The sequence below is a fragment of the Chanodichthys erythropterus genome, chromosome 4, assembly GCF_024489055.1.
Source record: "Chanodichthys erythropterus isolate Z2021 chromosome 4, ASM2448905v1, whole genome shotgun sequence".
NCBI lineage: Eukaryota > Metazoa > Chordata > Actinopteri > Cypriniformes > Xenocyprididae > Chanodichthys > Chanodichthys erythropterus.
The window spans coordinates 10,869,913-10,894,681 of NC_090224.1; the positions used below are offsets into that span (position 1 = coordinate 10,869,913).

The 24,769-nt window shown below is 36.2% G+C and overlaps 1 protein-coding gene across 3 annotated transcripts in view; it reads right to left on the minus strand.

The window, feature by feature from the left end:
- The window catches only part of nbas (NBAS subunit of NRZ tethering complex), a 189,004-nt gene that overhangs the window by 140,629 nt on the left and 23,606 nt on the right, over nucleotides 1–24,769 (minus strand). For all 3 annotated transcript variants that reach the window (XR_010894960.1, XM_067384030.1, XM_067384029.1), the window contains exons 19-26: nucleotides 20,284–20,362; nucleotides 15,733–15,837; nucleotides 15,239–15,375; nucleotides 9,454–9,540; nucleotides 9,227–9,380; nucleotides 5,856–6,041; nucleotides 4,118–4,291; nucleotides 2,350–2,483 (exon numbers count right to left, since the gene is read on the minus strand). Coding sequence is in view for 2 of the 3 variants with exons in the window: in XM_067384030.1 (XP_067240131.1) it covers nucleotides 2,350–2,483; nucleotides 4,118–4,291; nucleotides 5,856–6,041; nucleotides 9,227–9,380; nucleotides 9,454–9,540; nucleotides 15,239–15,375; nucleotides 15,733–15,837; nucleotides 20,284–20,362 (1,056 nt within the window). In the remaining variant the exon portion in view is untranslated. The remainder of the gene's footprint in view (nucleotides 1–2,349; nucleotides 2,484–4,117; nucleotides 4,292–5,855; nucleotides 6,042–9,226; nucleotides 9,381–9,453; nucleotides 9,541–15,238; nucleotides 15,376–15,732; nucleotides 15,838–20,283; nucleotides 20,363–24,769) is intronic.

Here is a 24,769-nt window from a genome sequence, read left to right on the forward strand (position 1 = left end):
ATTTATACATGTATAATTTGAATCAATTTAATGCATCCTTGCTGGATAAAAGTATACATTTCTTGCAAAAGAACAGTATAAGAAGTAAAATAAGAAATAAACACAAACAAACAGTTCAGTCAAATGTACAAAAGCAGCGCTCTAGTTAGGGATTTAATTTCAATGTAAATAATATAGCTGCAAGCAGCAATTACGGGGCCAAGCACAAAGCGGCACAACAAGCCAGCCAACACGGCCGTGAGCATCAGACCAACTGCAACAGTATGCAATTAAAGACCTATTAGGATCATTTTAGGCAAGAGAGCTGAAAAATCACATATACAGTCAATAATAAAGATTTACTGTTTTATCACTTTCCACCAATAGGTGGCGTTGTGACCAAATTCATGTGGTATGGTCAGAGTGAGTTGACAATGACAACCGCAAAGTTTGGTGTCAATATGTCAAAGCATTGCAGAGATACAGCTTCAAGAGTGGGTTTTGCATCATGCCTCAAATTCGATGCTCCGGTATATGAAAACGATTTGACGCATCGACTTGAAATCCATAAGTTTTTTTCAGCATCGTCTGAAGATGATACGGTTAGATTTTAGCGAAAATCGGAGCAATGGTCTAGAAGCAGTTCAAAAAAGTAGGTTTTTAAAGAAAAATAGTATGGCGTACAGGAAGTTCAGCCGACTACAAATTTGATATTTGTGTTCTCGGCATTACCCAAGGAATCAACTGAGACCTGTTTCATTACAATCGGTTAATACAGACAAAAGTTATTAGCATTTTTGTAAATTTTGTTATAACTTTTGACCACAAGGTGGCGCTGGTCTGAAACTTCTCAGGCTCCTTCAGGGCATTGTCCTGATGACCCATACCAAGTTTTGTATCGATATGCTAATGCGTTCGTAAAATACAGAATTTTAGCACAAAATTCAAAATGGCTGACGGCCAAAATGGCCAATATGGGAAAATTGGATATCAATTGACTCGGCATGATGCCCCGAATCCAACGAGGAATCCCAATGATTTTTGGACAAATCCATCAGAAGTTATAAGGAAAAATAGCAATTTTTCATATCTCCAGACCAGTAGGTGGTGCTGCGCCGAAACGCTGCATGTTACCTCATGTCATGCTTGTGATGACATGTACCAAGTTTGGTCTGAATACGATAAAGCGTTGCGGAGACACAGCCTTATGTCTATTTTTGCAAGCACTACGTACAATTCGTTCGCATGTATTAGGAAAAGGAATCGACTTGAATTCCATAACTTTTTGTCGGCATGGTCTGAAGATGATCTGGTTTAATTTTCGTGAAAATCGGAGTAACAGCCTAGGAGGAGTTCGAAAAAGTAGGTTTTTCAGAAAAATCAAAATGGCAGAAAAATTTTCATGACGGAAAATGACGTCATAGGGTGCAATCTTGGCCCAAGGAATTGGAGGGAAAAAGAATTTTGTTTCTAGCCCTTACGGTTCAAAAGTTATTAGCATAAACATAAGTGCAACTTTGGACAGCTGGTGGCGCTAGAGGGATTGAGTTAGAGACTCCAAATTTACTATGGACACAGTTCAGACTGTCCTCTAACTGTGTGCCAAATTTCACAACTTTTTACCATACGGTTCTATGGGCTGCCATAGACTCAAGAGCGGAAGAAGAAGAATAATCGAAAATAAAAATAAAAAGAACGCCAACAGATACAATAGGTGCCTCCGCACCTTTGGTGCTTGGCCCCTAATAAAGTTATGAAACTTAATATAGCCCTTAAGTCAAATTTATTAGCTGTAATATATTAATAAGACCAAAGATTGCCCATTTGATATACACAAAATGAATTATACCTCATGTTTAAACACTATCTAAGAGCCAGCGGCAAATTCCTAAAGGAGTGGCCGAGATGAAGCTGTTCTCTGCGGGTACATGAGCGCTGAACAGTCGCTGATGGCCTGGAGCTCACATCTCCTAAAGCGTCTACAAATTTTCAAATAGGCACTATTTTTACATATAAAATAGGTCTAAACAACTATATTCTTGCCTAAAAACTCTTAAAACTACATTTCGTTACAAAATAACTGTAAGTATCTATAAAAATATTGTGGGTTTGTTCCTCCACCATGACACTTGTTGTGAGAATTTTGACAGCAGAGTGATTCAAACTGTGAAACCGTTCCCATGGCGATACTGGTAGAATATTACATGGCTGGAAAGACCAGTCAGCCAATCAGATTCAAGAACCAGAAAGAACTGTTGTTCTTTATATATAAACATACAATATATAAATATGTTGTATAAATGTAGTGTATATTACGATAAAAAAATTGAGTAAAAATTGTTCCCAGTTGTGTGATAGCGATTTGCTCACCCATATCCTCTCTGTGGTAGGCATTCCAGTATATCATAGCAGAGTGCAAGCTGGTCATCTCTCTCACAGCTGTAGATACACTCCAATGCCACGGACATAAGTTCATCTGAATCTCCAATGATTTTGGGATGACACTGCAGGTAAACACACACACACACACACAGTGTCATCATAATCATTGTTAAGTGTAAATTACTGACAAAACAAAGAACCTAGCTAGACAGCAATTTTGAGCATCATTAGCATATTTTAATGTCTTTATGAAGCTCAAAAATGCTGTATAGGGAGGTTTTGAGACAACAACTAAACCTACATAACAGAACATAACTTTATACAAATGACCTTCATGTGTTAATATAGAGCCACTTCATCCCGCCTCCTCTCAGACAACAGTAACTCATGCACAGATGCACACACAAGCACACTAAAAAAATCATGTTAGTGTGGATTAGATTGGATTTCATTTCACACAATGTGAATGTGCAAGGCTGATTTATAGACACAAAAACAAAAAGAAACACAAACAAACAAACAAACAAACAAACAAACATGTACAATCTCATACACCTGATTTCTCTCTAACCACTTTTATTAATTTCCTGTATGGGAAATTGATGCCTCAGATGTGAAACAGGCCATAGATTTTTATCATGGCCGTATATGATAGCGTGTAAGTGTGTCTGAAGGTCTTTTGTTGCTTTGGACTAAGAATTGGAATGACTCTTCCTCTAACCATTTCACTGCATCCCTCTTATATGAGTGCATCTGTGTGTGTGACACATTAAATTACTTACATTTATTCATTTAGCAGCCACTTTTATCCAAAGAGACTTATAAACGAGGAAAAGCACAAGCAATTTATCATGAAGGGGGAAGCAGTGCCACACTACTGAATTTCAATAGTAAATCAGATGAGTACACAATAGCGTGACAGTGTGTGTGTACTTGTTTTTCTATATTTGTGCGGTGTATATTTCTGATACTGTCTTCATAGGTCGTAAAAGTGCCCAAAATGTCTATAAGTCTATTAGGGATGCAAAGTAATATTAATAATTATTTCTATTTAAAGCCAATACAAGTTAACAGAACATCCTCACAAAAATATGTGTACAAGTCTGTGTGTTGGTTTACTTGCTAAATTTATACATATATATATTATATATATATATATTATATATATATATATATATATATATATATATATATATATATATAATATATATATATATTATATATATAATATATATAATATATATATATATATAATATATAATATATATATATATATATATATATAATATATATATATATATATATATATATATATAATATATATATAATATATATATATATATATATATATATATATATATAATATAATAATATAATATATATATATATATATATATATATATATATATATATATATATTATATATATATTATATATATATATATATATATAATATATATATATATAATATATATATATATATTATATATATAATATATATTATATATATATATATATATATTATATATATAATATATATTATATATATATATATATATATATATATATATATATATATATATATATATATATATATATATATATATATATATATATATATATATATATATTATATTATATTATATTATATATATATATATATATATATATATATATATATATATATATAAATATACATTTACACATATATATATATGTTCTTGTTTTGACAGTCAAGTACACATGTTTGGCTTACATCAGGCTTTGAGTGATGGAAAATTTTGAGTGGGAGTGCAAGATCTTCTTTGGCAAGGGTGACCAGGTACTCTCTGAGCAGACTGGAGGCAGAGCCCACCCGTTGTCCCTCACAGCGGTGCAGAAACGGGACCATCCACTGGAATGAATTCCTCACATATCGATCCACGCTGGACTAAATCAGAAAGAAATCATGATGTACAACAGTCGGTAAATGACAGCGTCTTCTGTTCACAATACCTTAGGTAAAACACAGATAAAGTAGCTTTAAAAGAACAGTTTATTTCATTCCAAACCTGTATGACTTTCTTTAAACGCAAAATGATATTTCTGAAGAATGTACTGGTTTTTCCAATAGCAATAAATTAAAAAGAAGCCACAAAAAAAGCTTCAAAAAGGACGTCCTTTTGCATGAACAAATCATTCAGACGATTTTTAACATGTTTTTTTTTTTTTAAATCTCCTTTTATGTTCCACAGAAGAAAATAAGTCAAAGGGGTCTGGAAAGATATGAGGGTGAGTAAAAGAAAGTCTATTTCAGATTGAATTGAGTATTCCCTCAGAAAACATTAAAAGTATCACTAGTAAACAGATGCTAAGATGGCGTTTCACCCACTCACAGCGTTTCCCCTTAAACGAGCAAATGAGTATTAAATCATTTTTAATGAAAGCATTAAATCCAAACAAGCCCACTGGATGTGCTTTCTGCAGTCGTAATGAGACCACCCTGTAAACACAAATCTACACACTCTCAAAGATCTATCATTTACACTTGTGCTGCTACTTAATGTAAAGAGCTGACTGAATATACAGTATGTATGACTGCTTAGATAAACAAAGGTAATTTGTATATTGTTGGAAATACTGGTTAACCTAGGATATATTTTTTTAATTTTGTGACAATTTCTAATTTAGGGTCATGAACATGCCTGCAAAGTTGGCACTCTGACGTGTTGTGGAATGCGTCTGCAAATGTTCTGACGATTTTGATGTTTGCGGGTTAATTTGACCCACAATTCCATGATTAACCACAGCTGCACAGACCCAAAATAAAAATGAAAACAATTGATGTATTTTTTTAATGTCAGTTTCTCAAAAAAACCCTGAGGGCATTTCAATTTACATTTATGCTTTTAGCAGACACTTTTATCCAAAGAAATGTACACTGCATTGAAGGCGTACATTTTTATCAGTTCAATAATTTTGGCATTGCTAGCACCATGCTCAACTGCTTGAGCTTTTGGAAAGAACACAAAAAACAAAACATTTGAAATTTGAAAAAAAAAAAAAAAATCTATTTTAAATTGTAAATAAAAAAAATAATTATAATACGGTTTATAATATTCATATTTAAAAAATAGTTGTTAAATAAAGGTTTGAAACTACTTTTTAATCCTCATGTTTATTTTTGTTGTAATGTGCAATGAGTATTAAAAATGAAAGGTTTACAGTTTTACCTGATTTTTTCCTCTCCATAGTGTGATTTTTCATGAATTTTATTGAATCCAATTAGGGTAAATTTGACCCGCAACATAAAAATCGTACCCAGAATTCGAACATAATACAAGGGTTAAATCAATATGAGGTGTTTACAGTGTGGCTGCTGACACCACAGACAAGAATAAAAGATATTATGTCTGTTCTACATATAGACTGCAGTGATAAATGTTAACATAACAATACAAGTGTTGAAGGAGACTGTAGACAGTCAACAAAGAGAGCACAGCCTTAGAACATACATTTTTCATGAGAAGGCGGAGCTTGTCAATGTCCCTGAGCTGCTGCAGCTCCTTTAGTGTGAGACTCAGGTCACATGACGTCTCGTACACCAGTGTCTCCATGGTAACCAGGTCGTCGCACAGCACCTCCAGCCCAGGAATGTTCTGCTCTTTTCCCAGACGCACCAGAGACAGGGAACAATCAACCTGTGTGGACCAATCAAAAAGCATAAGCAATCTATTATGCATTATCAGAGAGAGAGAGAGAGAGAGAGAGAGAGAGAGAGAGAGAGAGAGAGAGAGAGAGAGAGAGAGAGAGAGAGAGAGAGAGAGAGAGAGAGAGAGAGCATAATCATTCCTCTTCTGGAATCAATATTTTAAAAATTCACTACATTTTACTTCATTTTTGTGAAGTGGGACTATTTACTAGGAATAAATTAGCCATTTAAAAAAGATCTTTCACCATAATTTAATAATGAAAAGGAGTACAGCTACTGTAAGTAACTGTTGCATGTTTTGTATACTGGGTTCTTAGAAATCACACAGAATGCGGTTGATGTTTTGAAAAAACACCAAAAACTGTTAAAAGAGTGTAAAATTGTTTAGTGAAAGTCTGAATCAATGATAACTGCCAGATCAAATACAACAGAGACACAAAAAACAAAAAGACCAACAATAAAAAAGAAAGAATGCTACAAGTAAAAATCCTCTAACAGATGCGTAAAAAGTAGAACCAGTCAATGAAATCCCACCCGCCTCAGCAGCCCATCAATACAGTTCACATCATGAGCTGACGATTGGTATCCCTCTTCCAGTTGACAGGCAGAGCATGGAGCCAATCAATAGCGAATGCCTGCATAGAGGAAATGATTGCTGCTGTTTTCCCACCTGGTAAGAACCGAAACCCTTGACATTGGAGTTAACAAGAGCCAAACACCTCCGGAGCAAAGCTGCCTTCAAGAAAACATGCTACAACACTCATTACATGCAGTGCTGCTTAATACAGACACTAAATCAGGTACAAAACTAGTACGTGTATTTGCCTTACAAACAAATGATTGCAAACAGCACACGCTCATTTACACACACCTGATTAATCATAAGTATTGATCTCCACATGCACAAACATTTCTCCATCATTCTTGGCCGTTCTTCCCTTCTCTCTAAGGACCAAACAAGTAGGCAGCCCTCAGACAAACAGATCTCACACCCTTTTATTAAACTGGATGTACTTTCAATCTGCTCCTAGGCACCTCCTGTCTTCCTTCCCTCACTTCACATGTCAAAGCTCTCTCAGAGCAGCCCTCTCTCCTTGCTTTAACCTCTGTCCTGACAGAGTGATGTATCTCCCGCTCTGCAGCACTTCTTGAAACAGGCTGTGCCTACAGTTGAGTGATGGTTGTCATAATGGTCATACAGTGGGGACAAAAAGTTTGAGACTAGAGATGGACATAAATTAAAATTCTTGTCTGAAAAAGAAAATTCTGGAAATACAGGCCTGAAAAACATCTCTGTGATGTGTTTGTGTTTTGTTGAACTAATGATGTCGTCATCGACTAAAATGCATGTGCACGTTACTCTACTTCCTGAACAAGTGCGCACCAGAGTCAGAGTTGCTTTCACATTCATACAAATCATGCCACAGTTCCAGTGTAACTGAACTCAGACCACCTCCTACAGGTAGTCTCGGGTTCGGTACCCCAGTGCACTCCCGGATCCACATGACAGCTTTCACATTACCAATTTCAAACTAAACTGCCAGCGTGAAAGCACCCTAAATATCCAAATAAATTGGATAGTGATTAGAGTCGTTCGGAAGTGATTCGGAAATTTGGAAGTGATTATACTCGTTCTTTTTTCAGATGGCACTACTACTGAAACATCTAGGCTCCAATTACATACATAATATTTATAATAATAGCATCTATTATAACAAGCTATCATTAAAGCAAGATAGGAAAAACCAAATACCAAATATGTTTTGAAATTCATTTTCTAATTTAGCTTTTCAGTCAAATCTCAAGTTGAATCTATAATTTATAACAACAAACAATGTATTAAATGTGTAGAATGCAAATTGGACCTCACTGCAATTGTAACTTTCAGTAAAATAAAAAGCAATTGTGGAAAAATCAGGGCATTTTAGAGTTTCTTTTAAAAGAAAGAAAGCAAGAAAGAAAGCAAGAAAGCAAGAAAGAAAGAAGACAAAAGACGGACGACAGATGAACGAAAGACATGCGAAAGACAGACAGAAAGAAATAAAGAAAGACAGACAAAAGACAAAAAATGGACAACAGACGAACAAAAGACAAAGAAAAACAAGACAAAAAGACGGACGACAGACGAAAGAGACAGATGAATGAAAGACAGACAGACAGAGATGAAAGAAAGAGGCGAAAGACAGATAAAAGATGGAAGACAGACGAAAGACAGACAAAAGACAGACGACAGATAAAGGACAGACGACAGACAAAAAACAGACGACAGACAAAAGACAGACGACAGACAAACAGACAGGCAGAAATAAAGAAAAAGACAGACAAAAGAGACAAAAGATGGACAACAGACGAACAAAAGACAGAAAGAAAAACAAGACTAAAGACGGACGACAGACGAAAGAGACAGATGAACGAAAGACAGACAGACAGACAGACACGAAAGAAAGAGGCGAAAGAGACAAAACATGGAAGACAGATGAAAGACAGACAAAAGACAGACGACAGACAAAAGACGGACAACAGACAAAAGACGGACAACAGACAAAAGACGGACAACAGACAAAAGACGGACAACAGACGAAAGAAAGAAAGAAAGAAAGAAAGAAAGAAAGAAAGAAAGAAAGAAAGAAAGAAAGAAAGAAAGAAAGAAAGAAAGAAAGAAAGAAAGAAAGAAAGAAAGAAAGAAAGAAAGAAAGAAAGAAAGAAAGAAAAGAAAGAAAGAAAGACGAATAAAAACTACAGACAGAAAGAAAAAAGACAAAAGAAGGACGTCAGATGAACGAAAGACAGGCAAAAGACAGACAAAAGATGGATGACAGATGAACTAAAGACAGACGACAGACAGACAGACAGAAAGAAAGAAAGAAAGAAGGGTTCAGAAGCTCAGTCTGGTCTCGTAATGGTTCAGATATCTCTCCATTAGGAGCCCACAGTAGACAGATACACTGTTATCATTTGATCTCACCACACTAACAGCCCTCTGGGACAGCAGTAACTGTCACTCTGGAAGGAAGCAAATCTTCTCTGAGTCAGATGTGCATCTGTATGTGTATTTGAGGAAGTTGTTTGTTTTTCAGCCGGGTAAGGTGTCAGTCAAGCAAAAGTGCAAAAGAAAACTATGTGCTTTGATACGTGTTTGAGTGTCAGCCTCTATCAGTGCATGCGCTCGTGTACCTGGTGGGAATTGCTCTCTATGTCCTGTGCCCTGGTCAGATACCACTCAGTCAGCAGTGTGATAGAGGGTTTGTCGCTACGAAACCTCTCCAGTTCTGGCTGTTCTTCATACAAAAAGTGACAGTCATCCACTGGGCTGTGCTCCACCACTCCTCTAAAGAAAAGAACGCACACAATCAGTGATAAAGATTTCAAAAACCAGATCACAAGCACTGATGTGATCTTACCTGCACTCAGGAACTTCACACCAGTCCAGCTCTCTGTGTCGGCTCTCCTCCCAAGGTATCAAAGCCAAATTACCCTTCTTATCCACACTAGGAAGAAAGAGAAAATGAAACAACAAAAGAATGAACCAACAAAAGATTATTATCAGTAACTAAGCAAGAAATGTATACAACAAATGCTAATTCTGAAGAATTCAATACATTAGAGGATGACCAAATTTATGAAAAATAAAATAAAATATTAAAATATCTAATCTAGAAAATAAAGTCTAATCTAAATCAAATCTAAGAAAATTACAAAAGAAACTGTCAAATGTCTCTGTGCACATTTATCAACCTGGCTAATATATCACTATACACTCTAAAAAATGCTGGGTTAAAAACAACCCAAGTTGGGTTGAAAATGGACAAACCCAGCAATTGGGTTATTTTAACCCAGCGGTTGGGTTAAATGTTTGCCCAACCTGCTGGGTAGTTTTATTTAAACCAACTATTATTTAAAAATTGCTATATGGGTAGCTTAAAATGAACCCAAAATAGTTGGGAAATTAAAAACCAGATGCAATTAGAGACAACAATAATAGACAAAAGGTGAATGTTTATTAATAAGCTTTAATATTTTATTAATATAAATTTAATAGTTTAATAGTTTATTAATATAGATGTATTAATAAGCAATTTAATAAATGTTTATTGTTTAATAATTATTCATTGAACATTTATAAATGTTCATTTCCAACATACTTTGGGTTCATTTTAATTAAGCAATACAGTAATTTTTAAACAATAGTTGAGTTAAATAAAACTACCCAGCAGGTTGGGCAAACATTTAACCCAACCACTGGGTTAAAACAACCCAATTGCTGGGTTTGTCCATTTTCAACCCAACTTGGGTTGTTTTTAACCCAGCATTTTTTACATGACTCTAAACCTTCTACAACAGTCGGTAAAAAAAGAAAGTCTAAAAGAAAACTTCATTTGGCTGTGTTTCTTTCCAGCAGAGACGGCAGATGGCGAGAGACCACTGGTACAGCGAGGGTCCTGCAGCAGTGCTGTTAGCACTCACAGGCCGGGGAGACTCGGAAACTGGCCTCCAGCTGCTGAGCCATGATGGATGTTCACTGCAGAGGCGACTGACCTCCATAAGAGAGAATAGGTGGAAGGAGGGTGACCGAATCCAATACACTAAATCTATTCTGTCACCCCCATTACTGGAACATTAGGGGGTGGGGGGGGGGGGGGGTTGTGAGAGTTGCAAATGCCTTAACTCTGTGTGTCTCTCTCTCTCTTAGCACACACAAACCTGTCCACTAAATCAGCATACTCCCATACAAGCACACACACAAACCAAAGTGTGTATAACCATCGACCTAACAAAAACATTGCAATATTACAATATGTACAAAACAGAGCAACACAAGCTCTCCACACCAGTTTATGCGTAGGTGTAAAGCTATTGCCTGTTTCCTCTGTTTTCATACTTTTCATGTATATATTTAGTGCGAGCAATTACATCAGTCTTTCATGTCTGAGTTCTGAAGGCGTCAAAAGAGACGGTGCACTTGGTGTCATCGGTGTAAAAGATCTGCACGAAATCCCTAAGGATGTTTTACCAGACGCCACAAAAGCATTCACCATATTAGCATCTTCAAATCTGCAAAATCTCATTTCTTCCATCTTCCTCAACTATGTGTGGAAATGGAAATTAAAGCAAAACTGAAGTCTATTTTAATACTGCTGTCAAAAGAAAGTAATTATGACAAATCACGGATGTTACGTACAGCTGCCTGCCACTTTTGATTAATTGCTCCTTAAATACACATTTAACTAAACTAAGTTTCTACACTAAACCACTTTTCCTCACTTCAGGGGAAAAAAAATGGCACTGAAAGCAGTGGTGAAACACAAAAGTAAAAGTGTAAGGATGAACTTGTCGGTCACTCAGGTTGTTTCTGGTAACAGAGAGGTCAGTGATTCAATCTCAGTGGCTGTCTTGGGATATCTGATGTTTGACATTTAAGACATCTGAGCTCAAGACTTGTCTGCTCTTATATATAATGGCTGTGTTACACATTGTTCTAAACTCAAATATCCAAGGCCTTTCGGAGTAAGCGCAGATATCTCTGTCCTGCAGATGTAGTCCCTGACTTTTATCACCTCCTCTCTTCAGGATATGGCTAGAAATCATTCGTTTTAAAAGGAGCTGAAAACTCACCAGCAAAAATTACAGCTGTGAATCTATCAAATGTAGTAAGTTACGGTACACGTATTCGTACCGAACTGTTTCCGTACAGTGCTTTTGGCAAGGTTCACCGAATGCATTACATTGCAACATTAAGGTCTCCTGTTTGGAAACGGTACGACAGTGGAAAGTACGACAACGGACAAAGACAGGCGGATTAGACGAAAGCAGTATGCTACGAATACAGCGTTATAGCCTAACCACCATTAACCACCAATAAGCTCTGCGTTACTAGGGCTGTGAATCTTTGGGTAGACAGCGATTCAGTTCGATTCACGATTCATAGGTGTTCGATTCGATTCAAGAACGATTTTTGCAAATTCAGAACGATTCAATTCGATTCGAGTCATATTAAAAATTGTTGCGTTGCGATTAATTCGATTCGATTCTGCATTTTAATATGCATATAACAATTAGGGATATTGAAATGCTTCCCTCAAGGTGTCTTACTCAGTTACTGTCACTTACTGTTGCTATAGTAACGAACGCAACTTTAACGCGCATCTGATTGATAAACCGCGCGCTCTTATGTCAGTGTTGTTAATGGTGTAGTTATTTCAGCAGTTTCCTCGCACATTCAGTTTAATGACATTAAGTTCATAATTTCATTTATCATTCATTGAACTGTGTGTATGCATTTAGACACTTACATTATGTATTTGATCCGTCCATGCAATAAATGCGCGCCTTGAAAGTGCTCAGGTAATGTCAATGAACCATTTCCGACTTTTCCACGCAATAAAAGCGTTTTAAAAAAACGGTACTGACCGCGAAATGATTTGGCTGCTTTATCAATGGCTTGAGCGGTTTGACTCAGGACTATTGCTGTCTTAATAGAGAACTGTCATCTGCTCATGTGAACAGCAGTGGTCGTCCTGAGGAGAGCTCAAACGTGGGCTACTGACTGAGCGCGAGCGCAATCCAGTGAAAGGCGGTAAAGTGTAGCCGCGCGTATCTGTGAAGGAGAGCTGTGAGGGCGCGAATGATGGCGCGCAGCATCTCCATCAATTCGCGCATGTAGTAATTTAATGTTTATATATTTTAAAGCGCTGAATCACTATAGAATCGCGATTAATCCGATTCTTTGCATTTTACAGCGATTATCGACCGAAATAAAAGATTCACGATTCAAAAAACATGTTTCAAGATCGATGCATAGGCCTATGCATCGTCAGGATTTGTAATCGATGCATCGATAAAACGAGTGAATCGTTACACCCGTTACACCCCTAGGCTACTAGTTACAGAATAAACATGAATAATCATCTGAAGGTATGTTGAAAGATACAGTACTTACTGAAATGGTCATATATTGTGTAATCGCTTAATCAGTGTTTTAACCGCGGAAAGACATCACAATAAAACAGCTTGTAAACAATGTGTAGCATTTACCTTAGAAAAGCCAGTGTCCACAGCTTGTTAGTTCGCCAGAGAAATGAACTCTTTCGCTTATATTTTCACTATATTAGCCTATATATTCATTATATTTGACTTAACCTGTGAGTGATGTCTTGATTATTTAATGTATGTTTGAATAAATCTGTCGTGAAAATGACAGCCACTGTGTATAAATTATTATATTTCAACAATGAATTGGAGTAAAACATGATTTAGAAGTTAATGCAAAAACTGCCTTGTTTGCATACAATTTGTTAATTGAGTGTTGATTATTATTATCTAAAAGTAAATAGCAATTTAATAATTTAGGCTAATAGTTTTGACTCTGTTGTTAACTTTTAATATTATAGTAGCATAATGTTAAAGTAAGGGCTCCCTATATAGTTTATAGCATTAGCAGAGATATATTTTTTAGCTATAATTTAATTTAATATATTTAAAGAAGCAATTTTATGTTTAATTTTCTCCCCACCTGCTGTACCGAATCCTTACCGAACCGTGACTTAAAACCAAGGTACATACCAAATAGTGAGTTTTGTGTACTGTTACACCCCTAGTAATAAACTTTCCATTTAGATATGTTTCACTAGTTTGAGCTTCAATAATAATCAAATGAAAACAGAAAAGCACATCACTTCTATTAAAATGTCCAATGTTGGTCTGAGTAGAGCTGCACGATTAATCGTTAAACAATTGCAGTCTCATTCATAAACTAAAATGGTCTGACAGAGAGAGCAGTTAGGCTATCTATCTAGATATGAAACAGCGACACAAACAGTCTTTTTAACCACACAGAAGTACTAGGATAAAACTTTATAGTTGAGATATAAACACTGGTGTATACAGTAGAGATCAAAATAGAGCAAATCACCTTTGAAAGTAACTTGGAACTTCAAATAGCGATTGTATCGATTACATCCTAATGTCACTAGGTGGCGACAAATGAGTGTTAATGTATTTGTTGTTGAATCATTCATTCAAGAGATTTGTTCAAAAACACAGATTCATCCAGTAATAAAATGTCAAGTATTTATGAGTGAGTCATTGAATCATTAATTCAAACCGATTTTTTTAAAATAATTCATTCATATGTATTAAACACTTTTAAATAGAATGCGACAATGAACTCTTTCCCCGCCAAACACAGAATTTTCCATTATTTATGAGGAAACGCTTCCCTGACAAACAGAATTTTCTGGGTTTTCATGTTTTTACTGTTAAGGCCAATTCACACCACGCAGACAAACACCAACAAACACTGTTTCCCCTGTTGACGTCTGTTGGAGTTTGTTTTCACCTGACTGACCATGTTCAATCAGTGTTTGCTGGGGCATTGTTAAATTATTTTTCATAAAATTGCTTGTAAAAACTTGTTTGTTGGTGTTGGTTGGCGCTGTCAGTGCATTGGGGTTTATACACTCGGGGGCGCTATTATGCATGTTCTGAATGAGTACAGAATCTCCCGAACAAAAACACAGACAAGACGCATAAATCTGCAGAGCGATTTTATATGTAAGCAGATGCATATGAAAAATAATGAGATTATCAACATTAAAAGAGTATATTATTGAAAACTGCCTAATGTTACAGAGGAAAATTCTAATCCAGGAAGTGGAATAGGACCGTGAAGCTTTGGGAGGTGTTAAAATGCGGTTTTCTCACCTGGCAGGGAAAGGCTTAACATTTTGTCAGTATTACCGTTTCTCAATATTACCGTTTTTACTTTATTCTTTGATTAAATGTAGCTCTGGTGAGCATAACTTTTTTTAAAACATTAAAACAGTCTTACCAACCCCAAACTTTTGAACAGTACCTGTGTACACATCCCTTAAGGAAGGTTAGCAGCACTTATTTTTAGCTCAGCGTCTGCAGGTAACCTCACAGCCTGCAGTTATTTCATAATCTTAAGGTCTCAAAGACTAAAGCGCATATGGATAAAGTTCACTGCAAAATGTCTCATTTACATAACCAACCTGCTTTAAACTAGCACCTCTTTCGGTCATACAGTAGACCGTACCTAATAACCTCTTTCAGTGGACCAGTCATCTAAAAATGACCTTTTCCCGTTAGGCTCTTTCAAAAAGATTTATGTGGGTTTTGTTTATCCTGTTCACGGAAGATCGGTATACTCTAATAAGTAATTCTTACCCCGCCTTAGGCAGAAGGTCGGAATACTCGTGAGGAGAGGTGGTTTCTGGGAAGTTGCAAAGAATGGCAAGCCGGTGCTGAAGCAGCTCTGAGCCGTGGTAAGTGAAGAGAATGTCCAACGCCTGCACGTTACTCTCCTGGGAGAGAAAGAGATGAGATGAGAGGAACACGATTGATAGAGATAATTAATTAATAGACGATTTATGAGACAGAACTAACTATGGACAGCTTTATGCGCTGCAGCAATATTTCCCACATTACAAACCCCCAGAAGCCTTTGCATTGGGCAGGTGACCATATTTCAAACATATACACTTTAAAATACTCTCAGAATATTGAGGGAATCCATATTTTACGCCACACGCTAGTGAGAGCGCACACACTTATCCACAAAACAGTGAAATGGTGACTATAACTCACGCAGCGGGACCCTGCTACAGACGCTCCCGCTCACACTCACGTCATGAACAGAGAACAAAGGAAGAGAGATTTACCCTTGCGTACGTTCTTGCTGACAGAACAATATTCTGATTGCGGAACTTCTTGAAAAACTCAGCATCAAATCGCTGCTCTGCCGCATGAGGTCCACCCAGAATCTCCTGCAGGAAATACAAGAGTGATGAGGAAGAGACAAAGAGAAAGAAAGCAAAACAAACATGAGAGTTCAGGAAAGGGTCTCACACGTGTATGTCTGAGGTAAATCCTCCCAGTCCACACTGCTGACATTTATCGCTTTGACATTTACAATTACAGCCTTTAAGTCGACAGGGCCGCCGCGTGTACGTGTGTGCACGTGTGTGTTTAATGTCTCAGAGGTCTGGTTACATTCAGAACTATTCCCATAGAAATCAATTACACATGAAGACCCTGACAAAGGCCATCCATCACATTTCGAGCAGGACATTAACTATGTGATAGGATGAAACAGAAGACACAATCCTGCTGATGACTTTTAAATTGAAACAAAGCATTACAATATGAACACATATGAACGCACACATTGATCATTTTATTCATAAAAAGGGTCAGCGGAAGTTTTTTTTTTTTTAGATGATTTAAATGACTATCTAAATCATAGTCACAACATTTGTTGCGGGTTTATGGTTTCAGAATACTTTAGGTTTGCATCATTTTTTATCATTTTATAATTGATCAACATTTTCTGCAAAATAGTCATATTTGTCAGTGTAGTTTAAAATGATTCCCTTTGATCCTTAGAATTAAGTAGGCTTTTGTTACTGTGCCTTTAAGACTTCTATATGGAAATTATATATGGTTATAATTGGCTAGCCTTCACATACAGTCATAAATCACATCAAGGGATTAGAATGACAGCTGCTGAATAATACATAGGTGTTAACAGCATAAAAAATTAACTATCAGCCAAAAGTGTGGGAATTGAGAAATGCATTTAACAAATATTTTTTTCCAGGCATGAAACTGTGACACTTTTACAAGGGAGATAAAGATGTATATACATACACATCTGTGTTTATATTATATACGTGTATATATAGTCAAACCAAAATGTATTCAGACACCTTGAACATTTCATTAATTTCTTACAGTTTATTCATGATAGTTTAAAAAAATGGTAATAAAATATGACAAGATCTCAGAGTTAAACTGTCTCAGAAAAAATTAATCTTAATTATGTCAGATAACACATATATAAGCATTTTGCCAAGTGTAAAGTTTGGTGGAGGGGGGATTATGGTGTGGGGTTGTTTTTCAGGGGTTGGGCTTAGCCCCTTAGTTCCAGTGAAAGGAACTCTTAATGCTTCAGCATACCAAGACATTCTGGACAATTTCATGCTCCCAACTTTGTGGGAACAGTTTGGGGATCCCTTCCTGTCCCAACATGACTGCGCACCAGTGCACAAAGCAAGGTCCATAAAGACATGGATGATCGAGTTTGGTGTGGAGAAACTTGACTGGCCTGCACAGAGTCCTGACCTCAACCCGATAGAACACCTTTGGGATGAATTAGAGCGGAGACTGCGAGCCAGGCATTCTCGCCAACATCACTGCTTGACCTCACAAATGCGCTTCTAGAAGAATGGTCAAAAATTCCCATAAACACAGTCCTAAACCTTGTGGAAAGCCTTCCCAAAAGAGCTGAGGCTGTTATAGCTGCAAAGGGTGGGCCAACTCCATATTAAACCCTACAGATTAAAAATGGGATGTCATTAAAGTTCATGTGCACGAAAAGGCAGGCATCCCAAATCTTTTGGCAATATAGTGTGTAGGGGTGTAAATCGGACAGTTCATAACAATTCGATACAATATCGATTCTCATAACCAGCGATTCGATATTTTCCGATACCTCAAAAAGTTCTGTGATATGATTATGATACAATTTGATCAATATTTCGAGCCTATTTTACACAACCAGTTAAATTTTTTTTAACTCACAACTGCAACCAAAATATATAACAAACATTTATTTCAAAATTTCACATCCTGAACCCTGATTGGGACATCCACAAATAAAAAAATTCACACATTAATCTAATGACAGCTTATGACATGACAATGGTCAAGAAAGTATTTTAGTTCTGTGCTAAAATGTGTAATGTCAAAAAACTGATAAACAAAGAATACATATACACACAAACACACACACATAATTAAAAAGACATTTCTTTTAAATGTATAGCGCAGGTTTTTAATGAAGCAACAACATATTATAGGTAGGACAAAACAAGACAGGCTATTAATATTCTTTCATTGTGCAAATGTATTATAAAGGCTCTAATACAGAGCGACACAAAGCACTTGCGCGCATCCCGTGTGCAGAATGATGCGCTTGAAGCAACACAAAGTCACAGCGCGCGACGCTCCTATGCGGCAGTTTATTGACCATATTCTTTCAGTGACAGTTCCATCAACTGTCCCGAGTGTCTTTCACAAGTTCTGAAAGGTAGTTTAAATGAGAATGCACGTGTTGGCGATAATGCATAGACTGATATAGTGTGAAAATGTAGAGAGTGTTAAAACAAAGATGCCTCTATAATTAGCTCACAGGTATCGATTTTTTACGCATTGCATCGATGCATCGGATCATTAGACATTAGATCGATGTATTGTTACACCCCTAATAGTGTGTGTAATATATATATATATATATATTAGGGGCGTAACGGTACACGTATTTGTACCGAACCGTTTCGGTACAGGGCTTTCGGTACGGTGCACGTGTGTACCGAAGCATTACATTGCAACCAATATTCACCACCAATAACCGCAATAAGCTCTGCGTTTTGTTACTTTCGATAAGAAACAAATTGTCATCCTTCAAATTCTGTCCACGAAATCATGAAGTTTAAACAGAAAATGCCATTTTGACGTGATTTGATGGGGTGACAGATCACTGTACAGGCGCTTCAGTTCAACCGGCAGCGCGAGCGCGGAGCGCAAGTGAATGTGTTCATCTCTTCCTCCTTAATACTAGTTACAGAATAAACATGAAAGAACATCTGAAGGTATGTTGCAAGATTCAGTACAACTTACTGAAACGGTCATATCTCATGTAATCGCTCATTCAGTGTTTCAACGGTGGAAAGCGTCCGTATTCAACAATATGTCATGATGCGTTTACCTCAGAAAAGCCATTCAGTGTTCACAGCTTGTTAGTTCGCTAGAGAAATTAACTCTTTCGCTTAATATATGCACTGTATTAGCCAGTATATTCATTATTTTACTTAATCTTTTAGTGATATCCTGATTAGGCTATTTAATGTATGTTTAAATAAATCTGATGTTAAAATAACAGCCACTGTGTAGAAATGATTATATTTCAACAACGAATTGGAGTAAAAACATTTAGAAGTTAATGCAAAAACTGCCTTAGGTGCAGCTTACAGGTTTGCATACAATTTGTTATTTGAGTGTTGATTATTTTATCTAAAAATAAAAAGCAATTGAATTTAGGCTAATAGTTTGGGCTTCTTTCAAGTTAGGGCTCCCTACATAGTTTATAGCATTAGCAGAGATCGTTTTTTTTATCCTTAAGAAACTTTTAGTTTTAATTTAATTTAATATATTTAAAGACAAAAACACAATTTGTTCAGTAAACCTCTGTTTAATAATAAAAAAAAAGCAATTTTATGTTTAGTTTTCTCTCCACCTGCTGTACCGAAAACTGTACCGAACCGTGAGTTCAAAACCGAGGTACGTACCGAACCGTGAGTTTTGTGTACCGTTACACCCCTAATATATATATATATATATATATATATATATATATATATATATATATATATATATATATATATATATATGGTTTAATGCGGGTAACAGCTCACATGTACAGTAAAAATTCTAATCTTATCAAGTTTTTTTCCAGTTAAAATATCTGAAAGCAAGAAATTTAGTTGAGAAGCAACATTGAATAAGATATTAAAACTTGTTTTTAGAGAATGCATCTTTAAAGTCTATTTAGCCTTCATGCACTGGCAGATTTTTTTTTTTTTTTAAGTACATACAAGTAAAAAAAAAAAATGTCAAAAGTATAATTATATTCGGAATACAATACAATTTTGAATATAATGAACACAAGTCTATCTTATGCAGTGCTTCTCAAGTCAATTTATCTTACAGATTTGTTTCCCCCTGAAAAACTAATCCAAAAAGACTAATTAAAACCATTCTTAATTAAAGAATTAAGTCATTTTTGTAGTGTGTGTTGCCACAGAGTTTTGAAGTAGAAAAAAAAGCTTCCTTGATAAACTCTCAGAGCGATAAGTGTTATTTTGGAGTATGGGTACTGATATGTAAATTAGTGTAGTATATAGGTGATTAATATGTAAATTAGGTAGGTTAACGTGACGTTATTAAAATTATGATTTTTGAATGAGCCACTTTTGTAGCTTAGTTTTAATGTTTGGACTGTGGAGGAAGCTTTGCATTGTGAAAGTTGTCTACATTAAGCAAGGGAAATACCTTTTTTCATCATATGTACCTTTAAAACCCAAATTCATCCCTTTTAAAGATAAAGTTTAAAGCTTTATTCAGTACAAAAGTACAAGTTTGGAGAATGTTACCTCGTAAGTGGCCAAGCGGTCCAGATAGCAGAGAAGCTTCAGTCTACTTCTGCAGAGCTCCTTCTGCTCTAAAGTCAGTCTGGAAGAACATGACATCAACAGGATTAAACATGCAAACACAATCTTATCTGGAGCTTATCAGCATGCATCCACTTCAGAGAGCCGCCACTAATATCCATAAAAACGGTGAAATGAAATAAAGCTTTGCACACTCTGGGGGAGGGGTGGAGGGTTTGACAGACATGTATGTAGAGGCTTACAGATATAATGAAAGGCATTACAAGGAAATATGGATGAATGGGACGATTTGAGACTGAAGGAAAAAAGCGGACGAAACAGAGGGAGAACAGTGCTGAGAGGGTAGTGAGCCATTATAGACCCAGATTAGGTCATCAAAGACAGGCTAATGTGAGGCGACCGCTGCCTGATTGCCTGGATGCCCATGCGAGCGCGCGCGTGTATCAGTCAGCGTGAAAATCCACAGAAGGCAATTACAATCTCATCTCATTCTCCCTGCATTACTGTGGAAACCTGAGCATCCCGTTGTATGCGAATGAGACCCGCACACACACGCAAAGATCATTGGACTGGAGGAGAATATTGAACTGCAGGATGTTATCACAATGCAAACATGATAAAAGAAGATTGAAAGAATAGCCTATGCATAAACACACTCGCATGTGAGCGCTTAGCGCTAGCCTCCAAATGCAAAAGCAATTCTATTTCAGGCATACTGATTGTAATGAAACTAAAGCAGAATTAAATGCCGTGTCAAGGGTTTATGGATGGCTTGACTGTAGAAGAAGCATTTTAAAAGCACGCAGCATTGGCATGCAGCTGTCAGTTCACTTAACAACTAGTGTGCTGAAGGTCGCTCATCTTTAAAGTGTCAAAACGTAACATACTGACTATTGACAACATCAAACTTGAAAAAGAAAACTATTACAACCATTTAAGGACTTGTTAAATGTCAAGATTGCATAGCAGGCTATTTTAGAGAGGAGAAAAGGAATTGGCTATTGATTTGTCGCAGGATAAAATGTAGTTATGAAAAAAGGTGCACTGGTTTGAAATTACTAACATTCTTTACTAAATACACAACAGTTTAATTCCTTTAATTTTTTTTGTTTTAAATTCAGATCAATTTTCCAACAAAACAAAGATTAAAAAGTCATTAAAAAGTGGAGTTTAATCACAGAAACAGTTTGAAATACTACATCAATACAGCAATTAACAAGAGACACATGCTAATTGACACCAAAATCTAAACTGATGCGATGCGTCATTTCATTTCACACAGCATTTTTGCCTCAAAGCCCACTTAACTTGAGAGTTTGAGGATCTTGAGTCTTTTTAGCCTTACAATAAAACTTTATATACAATATAAGACATTTAAAGCTTTTTAATTTGAATTAATATATACAATGATAATTTAACTAAGGATAAATGATAGCTAGAAAAAGTGTTAGCCCAAATAAAGTGGGAGAAATGGTGAGAGACTAATAAACTAAGGATAAATAAAGAGACCAATCACAATTCAGCATTCAAATTGTTGTTAAAAAAAAGAAAGAAAGAAAAGAAACAACCAATCACAGGTAAATATGAAAACTGAATACTGTAATGGTCCTAATACTGAGCCCTGAGGGATGCCAGTAGAAACTGACCCAATATCAGAGCTGTATTCCCCTAAAGGAACAAACTGTCTACGTCTGGTCAAATAGGATCTAAACCAGTTTAGGACAGTGCCGGAAATACCTAAAACTGTTTTAAGGCGATTCAGTAAATGGGTATGATCTAATGTCTAAGAGAATAAGAACAGTGGGAGATCCAGCATCAGAGGCCAAAAGAAAGTCCTAAGTCACTTTAACCAGGTCAATTTCTGAGCTATGAAATTTTCGAAAACCAGACTGAAGTTGCTAACAGAAAGATGATTTTGCAACTGTAAAGCTGCAACTCATTCTAAATTTAGCCAGGAAAAGAAGGTTTGATATAGGTCGATAGTTATTTAAATTATCCAAATCTAAGATATCAAATGCAGCTGGGACAACACCAGTACTTAAGGATTTGTTAAATATGTTAAAAGATTAGTTCAATTTCAAATGAAAATTATCCCAAGCTTTACTCACCCTCAAACCATCCTAGGTGTAAATGACTTTCTTCTTTCTGATGAAGACAATTGGAGATATATTAATAAATATCCTGATGCAGCAGAGTCCATATTTAACAAGTTATGAAGTAAAATATCTAGCTTCGGCCAGACTGCCTTACATAGTCAAATTACGTCACGTCATTTAAGCTTTCTCTGTGAGTTGAATAGGAAGGCGTAGGACGTAGCGTAAGCTTTTTGAACTGCAAGAGTTTTACACTTCCTTCGTAAGTAGAATATGGAAGACAGTCTGGCGGAAGTTAAATATTTTACTTCAAACTTGTTAAACATGGATTTTTTTTTTTTTTTTACATAAACATCACTTAGCTTCAGAAGGCCTTTATTACCCCCCATCCCCTGGAAGCCATGTGGAATACGTTTATGATGGATGGATGTGGATGAAGACACTTTCTTCAGCTCATACTCATTGATCCCGCTCACTGCTATTATAAAGCTCGGATGCATCGGGAAATTTATTAATATATCTCCAATTGTGTTTATCAGAAAGAAGAAAGTCATATACACATAGGATGGCTTGAGGGTGAGTAAAGCTTGGGGAAATTATCATTTGAAAGTAAAAATCATTTAAGCACTGCTGGGCACAAATGCTCATGATTTTTTTTTCCAGCTTATCAAAAGAGTTTATGCTTGCTTCAAGTGAACCTTGGAAGTTTAAACCCATGAATCTGGCATTTCTTATTACAACAAGTCTTAAATATGAAATAGTCAAAAGACTTACAAATTATGAACAATAAATCTAAATAACTACAAAATTATGAAAATTACTCATTTATAATCAGTTACTTTTGCATAACTGTTAATATAATGTACGGTTCTTGTAATATGCATATTTAAAAGATAACATTTTCTTTAATAAGACTCAAACTATTACTTAAATTGTTATGTTGATGATATAATTTGCAAAGAAAAATACTGCAAAACAGAAACATTGTCCCTAGTGGTCTCAGACCCTACTCCATTTTTATATTCTATTTTATAAACAAGGTTTAAAATAGGCATTAGGCAGCACACATAAGGCTGAAATGATCTCGAAATCTATTGTACGTTTGAAAGCAGTCTGTGCTGCAGCTGAATTAACTGCAGGCAGTGTCATCTTCAACTGAGAGAATATCGCTGCAAGACTGAAGCCTGATTGACAGGCAGACATTGTTAAGGGGAATCACTATCAAAATATGCAGTGTAGCTGTGATGGTGTGTGAACTTTCTATCGCTTTCTAACACACACACCTTCAACTAAACCCAGCAGTCTGATCGATACCACCCCATTGCTATAATGGTGGCGTAGTTAAAAAGAAATTAACAGAATGATGATTGTCTTTTTTGCCGTTGCATTACCACAGCTGAACGTCAGGAGAAATTGAAGTACACCCCATTAGAGTCACTCTCTTTCTCAATGTTGATGTGCCTGTTTATTTTCTCTCTCTCTGTCACTCTTTATCTTCTTTCTTCATCGCTTTTATCATCTCTTTTGCTCACTAAATGCCTTTGTTTCTCTTTTTCCTTCAGTCTCGCCACTACTTGTGCTTTTTTCGTAGTTTTTCTTTTGTCAATCACTCTTTCTCCCTTGATGGAGTGAAAAGGACATCATGCATCATACAGACAGACAGACATTCATAAGCAGCCATATTAACACGCGCATTAAATATGCTGACTGCATAAAAACAAACAGCCTGAGGAGTAAACACACAAACACACACTCTGGTGTCAAACCGCTGGCGGAAGCGTACAGTAATTAAGTGCAAATTAGATACAGTTCTGTGTGATATGCATGGAGAGCGTGTGTGTGCGCGTGTTTAACTGAGTTACGCTATGAAAAATTAGGCAATTTTGTCTGTGTGTAAACAAGTGTTTTGATTAGTGCAGTGTTTACAGCAAATGTTAGCCAATCTATGGTTTTTTTTGTCTATATCTTCCTCCCCCCACCCTATCGAGTGTGTGAGCGTTCATAATTTGTGTTCACGGAGGGCTCTTTCATTAGGGCCTCTTGGGCAAAGCACAACTGAGGCATAAATTACCTTATGCAGATTAGAAATAAATCTATAAAGGGCTTTAATTTTTTCCTTCACCTCTTTCTCTCGCTTCTCTTTATCTGTCTCCCGCTCTTTCTCTCCCTTCCCATCTGTGCTGTCTCCAAGATCTCTTCCACTGAATTTAACTTCCTCATGAGCTTTATAAGAGCATCTACTAGGGGTGGGTCACGTCCAACAACCAACTAGCGCATTAGTGAGGTCAACTAGTTTATCTGAATGTTTTTTTTCTTTCTTTTTATCATTACATTTTAGCGGTGGTGCTTTAATTAGCGTGCTGAGAGCATGCTGT